This window comes from Lissotriton helveticus, chromosome 3_2, assembly GCF_964261635.1.
Source record: "Lissotriton helveticus chromosome 3_2, aLisHel1.1, whole genome shotgun sequence".
Taxonomy (NCBI): domain Eukaryota; kingdom Metazoa; phylum Chordata; class Amphibia; order Caudata; family Salamandridae; genus Lissotriton; species Lissotriton helveticus.
The window spans coordinates 256,068,463-256,078,511 of NC_136062.1; the positions used below are offsets into that span (position 1 = coordinate 256,068,463).

At 44.5% G+C, this 10,049-nt stretch overlaps 1 protein-coding gene across 1 annotated transcript; it reads right to left on the reverse strand.

Moving 5' to 3' along the window:
• Positions 1-1,933: 1,933 nt before the first annotated feature.
• Positions 1,934-9,308, reverse strand: LOC144826630 (beta-1,3-galactosyl-O-glycosyl-glycoprotein beta-1,6-N-acetylglucosaminyltransferase 3-like). The gene is made up of 2 exons (XM_078685160.1): positions 6,423-9,308; positions 1,934-2,635 (listed from the first exon to the last, which is right to left on the reverse strand). Exon 1 carries the CDS (start codon positions 8,519-8,521, stop codon positions 7,106-7,108), a length of 1,416 nt encoding a protein of 471 aa, XP_078541286.1. The 5' UTR covers positions 8,522-9,308; the 3' UTR covers positions 1,934-2,635; positions 6,423-7,105.
• Between the last annotated feature and the right edge of the window lie 741 nt (positions 9,309-10,049).

A 10,049-nucleotide genomic window follows, 5' to 3' on the forward strand; every position in this document is an offset into this window, starting at 1 on the left:
CCACTGCTTATTACATTAAAAGAAAGTATTGACTGCAACTTTGTATTACTTTGGATTATTTGAGTAAAATTGGTCATCGTTGAACATCTGGCTGTGCGCACTGAGGTAAACTTCCCAGTGGGGAGGTACAACCATAATGAGTTATAATTTGACCATTAGGAAAGACATTACTCATGACGTGTATGTCCAATTTTCCCAAAAGGGTTTGCATTTTTGGTTCTTGCATCACCGTTATTTGAGAGTGGTGTCTCAATGGCATCCCTGGGGCGTAGGTCGGAGACTTATTAGCTCGTCTCATTAGTGTATGCCAAGCTGTCGTTGTAGGGACAACTGGGTTTATTACAGCACATGGCAACCACCTCTCTGGTTGTGTCGCTAGTGTAACTAATGGTGTTGGGTGGGCTATATCTGTTTCCACAGCAACATGTGGGATGTAATTGTGTGGGTACAGACAATAATGTGCATATTGTGCTTGGGCACACAAATATTAAAGCTGGAAATCCAGGGCTCCAAATCCACCCTGCGTATATGGGCGAGTAAGTTCCTCCCACCCCACTCAAGGTTGTTTGCCCGCCCATGTGAGTGTGGCCAGACAGGATCTCAGTTTCACGAAGAAATGTTGCGTGAGGGCAATGGGTATGTTTGCGAAGAGATAAAGAAACCGTGGCATTATCACAATTTTTGAATGGCAATTCTGTCAGCTAGTGACAGCGGCATCCGGATCCATCTACCTACCTGGCTTTCTAGTTTTGTGAGAACTTTGCCCGAATTTTCCTGCACCACCAGATCAGGTTTCTTATGCACCCATCTTACCTAAATATTTAACTGGCTCCATTTGCCATTGCAGGGGGAAGTCCAATGGGATGCGCCTTGTAACTGGTGTGAGAGGAATTATCACAGACTTGGACCAGTTTATACTTAGCCCGGAGTGGTATTCAAATCTGGTATATTCTTGTTTTCGCGTGTTTAAGTTGTCTTCAGGATATCGGGTACAATACCATGTCATCAGCATATAGCGATATACTGATAGGGAGTTGTAAAGCTTTACGCGGTTTAGTTGCAGTTTTAAATCATCATATGTAGCACAGAGGTTTAATTTGCCTGCTGCAAAGAATGTGTACCATGTATACCAAAGAACAGTATTTTATGTGCAGAGCTCATTGGGTTAATGCTTTTGTCACTGAGATTCTTTTGTTACTATGCAGTTCATAAATTACATATGTAATCTAGCCCAGTGAGCTATGATGAACTGCCATCAAATAACTGCACACAAGCTACATGGTACAGGTTATAAAGTCATGTTTTCTTCGCAGTTTTTCATTATCCTGATGTTGCTAAAAACATTTGTTTGGTAATTATAAATTCTTATCATTAAAGTCAACGCTAACTACTGTGCTATGTTGTGAATCCTGAGTTGGAGCTTCTTCAGATCAAGCACTCTTACAAAATGCTTTCCAGTATGGGTGATGTGCATCCTACACCTTGTAGTCCCCCTTGCCTTATGTAACACTTTCTATACACTGATTTACACTTGTATGATTCATTGTCTTTGCATGTGTGTGTGATGTAAAGTGCTCTGGCACCCTAAACTGGTATGAGAGGCACTATAAAACAAATGAAATACATGTGAGAGAGAGGAACTGTTAGTGACAGTGAGAGAATCATTGAAGAGCCCCATCAAAGATTGTCGTATCCTGGTGCACAGGAAAGTCATAATTGACTATGCTTTAGAAGCTAATACAATTGATAATATAATAAAAAATGTGTTTGTGTTTTCCCAAATTTTCTTGGGGGTGCGAAAATAAAGGCTGTAAGCTGTCAGTTTGTTTGTAACACACAACTTTTAAATATCTGCAAATGCACTGTGTAAATGTTTCAAAACATATCAGCTGTTAGGCAACCACAAATGGATCACTTGTTTGTAATTAAGAAGTGTGCTGGAAACAGAGTTGTAATAGGATCAAAACAGCAAGACACTTTACTTGGTGATGCTCAAATGATACATATTTGCAGGAACCACATTTCTACACATTAGTATTTGTGCTCTATAAAGCCTTATCAGTAAAACTGCATGTTGGCATTTTGTTTCCATTCAATAGAAAATGGTCTGCATGTAAAAGACAGTGCCTCCTTCTGCCCTACAATTATGTCTTAACAGTGTATACAGTTTATAGTCTGTACACACTGCTGTGCATTAGTGAGAATCTACATTTTACAGCTCACAAAAAGGAAACAGCCCAAGCAGTATACTATTTCCAATATACAGGTAAAATAAGGAGGGCTGATATATGGCTAGTCAGGGCATTATATAGTAACGTCAACGCCTATCTAACCACTCTGATCCACAATAATACCATAACACTCAGCAGTGTTCAGCCACTTATAGCTCATGCTGGCTGGTTAATAACTCCCCTTTCCTGCTTCATGCTCTTACCCTCACACAAGACCTGTCCGCTGTGGGTCTTATCGATAACCCTGTACTGTACCAGAGCCTAGCTATGCAAGTCATCACCAGCTGAACAGAAATGGAATACCTGAAGCTATCTGACACATAGAGCTGGCCACTTCGAGGACTACACTCTAATTTAGCACTGCAGGTCCCAATTAGCTACATCCTATGTGTGCTGCCTTACATCTCACACAGTACTAACCACACACGAAAAGTCTGTATTAGAACTAGGACTTAAATTTGTACCCACAGCCAATACTGACCTGACACACCTAAAAATCGAAGCACTGGAGTTTTGCCGTAAATTACGATTAAAGGCTTTTTTTCACAACAGGGAGGACACCAGAGTGAACGAACCCTCTAATCTATCTAATAAATCTACATTTTTACCCCCAACATACACAATCCCGAAGGAAATAATAGCCTTTGAACAGATCATTCTATCCTCCATCACACAATTAAGTAAACAAAAGATGTTCCTCAAGAGGAACATCAGTAGAGACCAAGAAACAGCATTGAACAGTTTACGCAATGACGAATCTATAGTGCTAAAACCCGCAGACAAAGGGGGCGCCCTGGTGGTCTGGGATCGAAATAAATACATTGCCGAAGCCAACAGTCAAATCAAGAATACCGAATGGTATAGAGAAGTTAAAGAGGACCCCACTTCACAAATAAGAGCTGAGATTCTGATCAAAATAACGGAGGGTCGTGACAAAGGGATACTAGGAATGAAAGAGTTCCAATATCTTGATAAAAAAAGTCCACGCATTCCAGTAATTTATTTTCTTCCGAAAATTCATAAAAGCTTATCTGAACCACCGGGAAGACCTATCGTTTCCGGGTGTGATTCAGTACTGGAACCACTGGCAAAATATGTGGATGTGTTCCTAAAGCCTTTTTTGTCGGAAGTAAGATCATACTTAAAAGATACTAGGGACTTCATCAATAAAATTGAAGGGACCCCATTTGATGACAACCAGGAGCTGATGGTATCTTTTGACGTCGCTTCCTTGTATACTCAAATCCCTCAACAAGAGGGTTTAGAAGCAATGGAATATTATTTAGACACAAGACCCAGACCACACAGAGTCCCAACAGACTTTATCATTGACTTAGCGAGAATAGCACTCAAGAGGAACTACTTCCGGTTCATGGATGCGTTCTACGTGCAGGTGAAGGGCACCGCCATGGGGTGTCCTTATGCCCCAGAAATGGCGGTGCTCTTCATGGCCCTGTATGAGGAGCGCTTCATCTTCCACAATAATCCATTTCACCAAAACATCACCAAATGGTATCGTTTTATTGATGACATCTGGTGCCAATGGAAAGGGTCTGAAGAAATGCTTACCCAGTTCCACCAGTGGCTCAACACCAGACACCCAGATATAAAATTCACAATGACATCCAGCAGAACATCATTGACGTCTTTGGATGTGGTGGTTTTTCCCTATGAAAATGAGTTGACAACTACCTTACACAGTAAAGACACAGATAAGAATACCATCTTGCACTACGCCAGTTACCACCCCAAAAGCTTAAAATCCAACCTACCCTATGGGCAGATGTTGAGAATCCGACGAAATTGCTCCAGGAAGGAAGACTTCTTGATCCATTCACAAATACTGAGTGATCAATTACAACACAGGGGCTACCCCCACAAGTTACTGAAACATTCTACTACCCGGGCCTGGCACACACCACGAGAGGAACTATTGAAAACCCAAAAGGAAACCAAACCCTTAGAACGGCTTGTATGTGTCACCACTTTTGGGCCATACACTAATTAGTTCAAATCCATCATTTTAAAAAACTGGCATTTAATCAAAAATTCAGAAGTCCCGATGGAACAGCCATTGTTTGCTCTGAAGAGGAATAGAAGCATTGGACAACGCATTGTAAGAGCCGATCTAGGAGTAAGTCAAGTTAAAGCAGACTTACGCACATTATGGAAACTCCCACCAGTAACTGGTCACCATAAATGTGGTTCATGTGCCTCCTGCCCCAATACAATAGAAGGTGACGAATTCACATTCAAATCAATAAAATGGACACACAAAGGATTCTCTAATTGTAAAACAGCGAACGTAATATATGCAGTCATGTGCCCTTGTCCGAAGCTGTACATAGGCAAAACCACACAAAAAGCCAACCAGCGAATAACCCAACACAAATCCAGAATTAAAAACAAAGTCCTGTCTGCACCAATGGTGCAACATTTTGTGGATCAAAAACACAATGAAAACGATTTCAAGTGGACTGTATTACAAGCGATGAAAGTTCCTCCCAGAGGAGGAAACATCGATGCCATGTTACTCAAACAAGAAGCGTATTTAATTTTAAAATTCAATTGTGTGATGGACGGCCTGAATGAAATGTCTGAACTGCAAAGATCCTATCAATGAGTCGCCCGTGAACCCCACAGTTGCAGAGAAACATACTATTTAAAGAGAGCATAGCTAATGTAGTTTGGCACTTTACCCCCTAAACTTCACCGTATCACGTTACACCTCACGGAAGATGCAAATAGAACGCAGGACTACAAATCCCACAATACTTAGCAACATACATAAACAGGAAATCGCGACCCACTGGGTTAGCAAAATTCTTTTGACTATCAACACATTGAGCGAGAACAGCGCGACTCCACAGAATCCCGAGCGCAGCTAGAGACCCTCCGACTAAGGTATGACGCACAGCGCAACAAAAGTTTAAGTATCGACTGACATTATCGTTGAACAAATGGTAGACACTGCCTTTAATTTTCTCATAGAATCAGTATTGAAACACAACCGCCCACCGATTTGGAAGTGAGAAACGTCAGGGTCGTCTGCCGCGCTCCTCCCAAGTAAGCAAATCACATGTTTAACGTTCAGCAAAATATAAAGATAAGTCAGACCGGGACTGATTGTTGATTTTTAAACCTCACAGAATGACCGGGGAACGCGCAAATTAACTACTTTTAAAGAACAGCCTGAGTTATGACAACAACCCACAAAAACCACGTAAGTGCCAGCACATCTTTTACTGAGAACTACCTCTACAAATGGAAGTGTAAAGCACACATACCCATTATAACCGCCAAACCTTACCTCTGTTTAGGTGGTGGTGTAAAATCCAAGCTCACTCGATGCCCAATCCTTGAAAAAAGAGATACCGTGAAATAAGGTAATAACCTTACAAGCTTCGTCTGCACACGAAGCTATTTTTGAATTATAGGAAAAGGAGATATTAAATGTCCCCAATTTTTACACCGCAGGTACACAGCCCAGCCCTGAGGAAGAACCCCATTGACTATAAGAAGGGTTTGGAAACGCGTCGGCTATTTGGCTGTTGAAAAGAGACGCAAAATAGTATAGGGCAACTTAATCACAAAACTAATATACCACAACCTTTTTTGGTGTACATGATTTATTTCTGTCTTCTCGAAACAATGAATGTTTAACTGTTTCTGAATTTTTCTTTATTTATTTCTGTTTGAATACACTGCAATATTGGAAATGTATGAAATGTTGTTTACATTGTATCCCCAGTAGAAGGGATGTTTTTTTCTCTCTCTGTATATTGTTGAAATGTGTAAATATTTGGCTATTTGGCTGTTGAAAAGAGACGCAAAATAGTATAGGGCAACTTAATCACAAAACTAATATACCACAACCTTTTTTGGTGTACATGATTTATTTCTGTCTTCTCGAAACAATGAATGTTTAACTGTTTCTGAATTTTTCTTTATTTATTTCTGTTTGAATACACTGCAATATTGGAAATGTATGAAATGTTGTTTACATTGTATCCCCAGTAGAAGGGATGTTTTTTTCTCTCTCTGTATATTGTTGAAATGTGTAAATATTTGAAACAATGACGATTGCATACCTTCTAGAAACCAAGCAATGAAGGTCTACACCAGCTGAATAAATAAGTTTGGTGGTTTAAAAATCGAGCCCTGGCACTTTTCTTCTCTATTAATGTTTACATCTCACAATGGCACTGATGTGTCTGTAAAACGTGCCTTTAGTCCAGAAGTTTTGTCCTGAATTTTGACCTTCTGTCCTGAATATTTTGTCCTGAATTTTGACCCTTTGTCCTGAATTTTTACACTCATCATCCTGAATTTGCACCCATGCCAGTTGGGCACGCTAACTGTCTGTGCATCATCATAAGTTTCCCGTAAACCGCTTTGATATGTGCTATCAACTGTCAGTGTCACGGGCACGTCTCATCATGTCCTTGTGCTGTTGACTTATTGACCAGTCCTATTTCTTCTTTTATAACCCTCTCTGTTACGTTATGTTATGTTATTAGGTTTAGTATAGCGCTCGAATACCTGATGGCGTCTTGGCGCTGCTGACTTTGGATATATTCACCTAGGTCCACCTTTAGAGAGCGCTATTAACTATCGCTAACAGAATCCCTCCATTTTATGTCTTTCTCCATAGGCATTCTGCCCCGTCCCCTTTCTCTGTTTATAGCTGGCTCAATCTTGTTGCATCTTTTTACGTAGATCTCAATGAAGCCCGGCTTCCAAAAAACATAGACATAAATACTCCCGCTTCCATGTTACTTATAACTCCCTGACCATCGTGCTTTGAGAGGAAAAAGCAGTTAGTCACTTTTCACCAGAATCACCACTGGCACATTTTTCATAAATCACAATGACTAGGCTAGGCCAGACGTCAAAGTAAACCCATCATGATCTTTGACCCTTATATTCCCAAGCTGCCTTTGTGCTACCAGCATGAGGCTAAAGATGTCTTCATAGCTCCTCTCATGCAGCGCCTTGTGTCTGAGATATTCTTCAAGGCACTCGATTGCTATGTTGTCCACCAATGGGTCAAACTTGTTGGCCAGAAGGTGCTGCTGCTGGAGCATCCAGTTCAAGTCACCAGCACCGTAGATGCAGACGGAACGCCGGTGGATGCCGGTGCAGTGAGGGTAGGGCGCCCCCTTCCTGACATTCCCTTCATTGCTACCCCACTTCACCAGGCGTGCCAGAGCATTCATATCAGATAGGTCATGCTTTTTGTCGTAAGGCGTAGAGTGGGGCACTTCGGGCATTCGGTGGAGGGTGGCCCAGAAGTGCTCATCAGGGCTGTAGGTGTCCTTCTCCCACTCCACCAGCTTCTTGACAACAGGCTGCTCAAACAACGCCTTCACGAAGTCCCTTGAAGCCACGAAGTAGGCGTTACCAGAGAACATAGGACTGTTAATGGGCGGAGGGGTTTTCTTCGTACCCTTATTGACAATACGAGAGTTATGTATCTCATGGTGCATCTGCCACCGTTTCTTCTTGTGCTCTGGTGTCTGCTCAGACTCCAAGCTGCTGCGGCCATTCAGCACCTGCAGGGCACGTACCATCTCAGCATTGGTCTTGATTGGGAAGTCGGTACCACATGTGTTGAGCAGGTACCTCCAGGGCACGGGGCTCCTCAGCAGGTCCTCCATGCAGTTGATGTCTGCCTGGACCCTGGACCAGGAGGCGTAGACCACCCTCTCGAGCTTGGATGCCACAAACACGTTGTCAAAGCACGAGGCGATGGCCGTAACCGCCTTCAGGAAGAGCTCGGGGGCCTTAGCGTCAACGTGCACGCAGTATACGTTCTGTGGAGCATAGAGAGATCTCAGCAGCCGCTCAAACATCTCAATGTTGTTATGGATGACCATAGAGTAGGCAATGGGGAAGTCCTCCTCTGCGCGGCTCAGTGCGACAGGCAAGAAACGCCTGCTTGCTCGGTAGTGGTTGCAGTTGTGCGTCATATTCAGATAGTTGCTCTCTGTGGTGGGCTGATGCCTCCTGGCCACCTCTATTCTGCACTTGGCAGCCTCCTCCAAAGCTTCAAAGTCACCCCTGATGATTCCGGAGCAGTTGATGCTAGCTGACGGGGACAGGCGTAGGCGTGCGTAGAGGCGGTCCTTGCATTTGGCGCTCTCTGCATACCTAACATCAGTGCGGATGTCAGCCAGCTTGCAGTCCTTGTAGATGTACACTTTCAGAAGAACAGTGCCACATACCATGAAAATAAATAGTGTTAACATCTGCTGCAGTTTAACAAACTTCTTCTGGAGAAAAGACATTGCAGAGATACTCTGAGTAGTGTCTGCTGGCTGGCTGGAACTACCAAGTACACAGTTCCCTTTGAATGAGGTCTTTGGTACCTTTCAACAGCACTGGATCAAGGCTGGGCCTGTAGTGATACAGCACAAGGCAAAGGCCGCCACCCTGAAAGTACTCCACAGGATGCTGGCTGGAACTCTGGAGAACACTGTGTCACTTTGGATGAGGTCTTTGGTAGCTTTCAACAGCCTTGGATGGAGGCTGGAGCTCTAGTGATACACCACAAGACAAATGCTGCCACCCTGACGGTACACCAGTGGGTACTGGCTGGAACTCTGGAGAACACGTGTCCCTGTGGATTATTAATGAGGACTTTGGTACCTTTCAGCAGCTTTGGATGGAGGCGGGAACTCTAGTGAGACAAAGACAAAGGCCACCGCCCTGATGGTACACCACAGGATGCCGTTTGGAGCCCAGGAGGCACTGGGCAGGATGATCGCCGGTTCTCTCGTGGGTGACGCTCCAGGTGCACCAACGGGTTCCTGGCTGGTGAACTGGAGAACACAAGTTGTAGCTGGTGCTTTGTGGTGAACACACTGGATGTAGACCGGAACTTTGGGGGTGCCTACTGGATGTCCACAGGTGCTCTGGGGGCACTTGCAGGGTGTAGGCTCGTTTTCACACAGGATGCTGTCTAGACGAAGTAGTGTACTGAGCAAAATGTCATCTGGCACACTGGAGGAACACAGCCGGAACTCTGGAAGCACAGACTTCTAATGAGGGTGCAGAGGAGCCTGCTTAGACTGTAACTCATCTCCAGGTGCGACTTGCCAGGTACAAAGGTTGAGCAGGTATCAATTCTTACCTCCATCCATAAATTGCTGCAATCTGCTTTTATTTGTGCACCAGTGAGTTAAGCAAGAGTACAAAAGGTCACGCGTCACCCTGTTCTGCTCGCCAGCTTTGCATTCTGGCCAAGGGAATTTTTCCTGTGTTTCCTGGTGAGGACCCGAATCCGCCCCAAGTTATGTCAGGACGATGACATGAAAACTAGCTACGTAGCTTCGCACCACAATCTCAGCGTCCCCTCTTCAATTTACAAGGTGACACAAGGAAAGTGAATTCATGGGGCGCAGGAGCCCTCAGCCCCCTCCCAGGATAGTAAAGCAATGAGGTGCAGGAGCCCTCAGCCCCTCCGCAGGATAGTGAAGCCATGGGGTGCAGGAGCCCTCAGCCCCTTCGCAGGATAGTGAAGCCATGGGGTGCATGAGCCCTCAGCTCCATCCCAGGATAGTGAAGCCCTGGGGTGCAGAAGCCCTCAGCCCCCTCCCAGGATAGTGAAGCCCTGGGGTGCAGGAGCCCTCAGCCCCTTCCCAGGATAGTGAAGGCATGGGGTGCAGAAGCCCTCAGCCCCCTCCCAGGATAGTGAAGCCATGGGGTGCAGGAGCCCTCAGCCCCTTCGCAGGATAGTAAAGCCATGGGGTGCAGGAGCCCTCAGCCCCTTCGCAGGATAGTGAAGCCATGGGGTGCAGGAGTCCTCAGCCCCTT

Excerpts from the sequence above, each read along its gene's own strand:
- LOC144826630 (XM_078685160.1), bottom strand. The coding sequence starts at position 8,521 with ATGTCTTTTCTCCAGAAGAAGTTTGTTAAACTGCAGCAGATGTTAACA.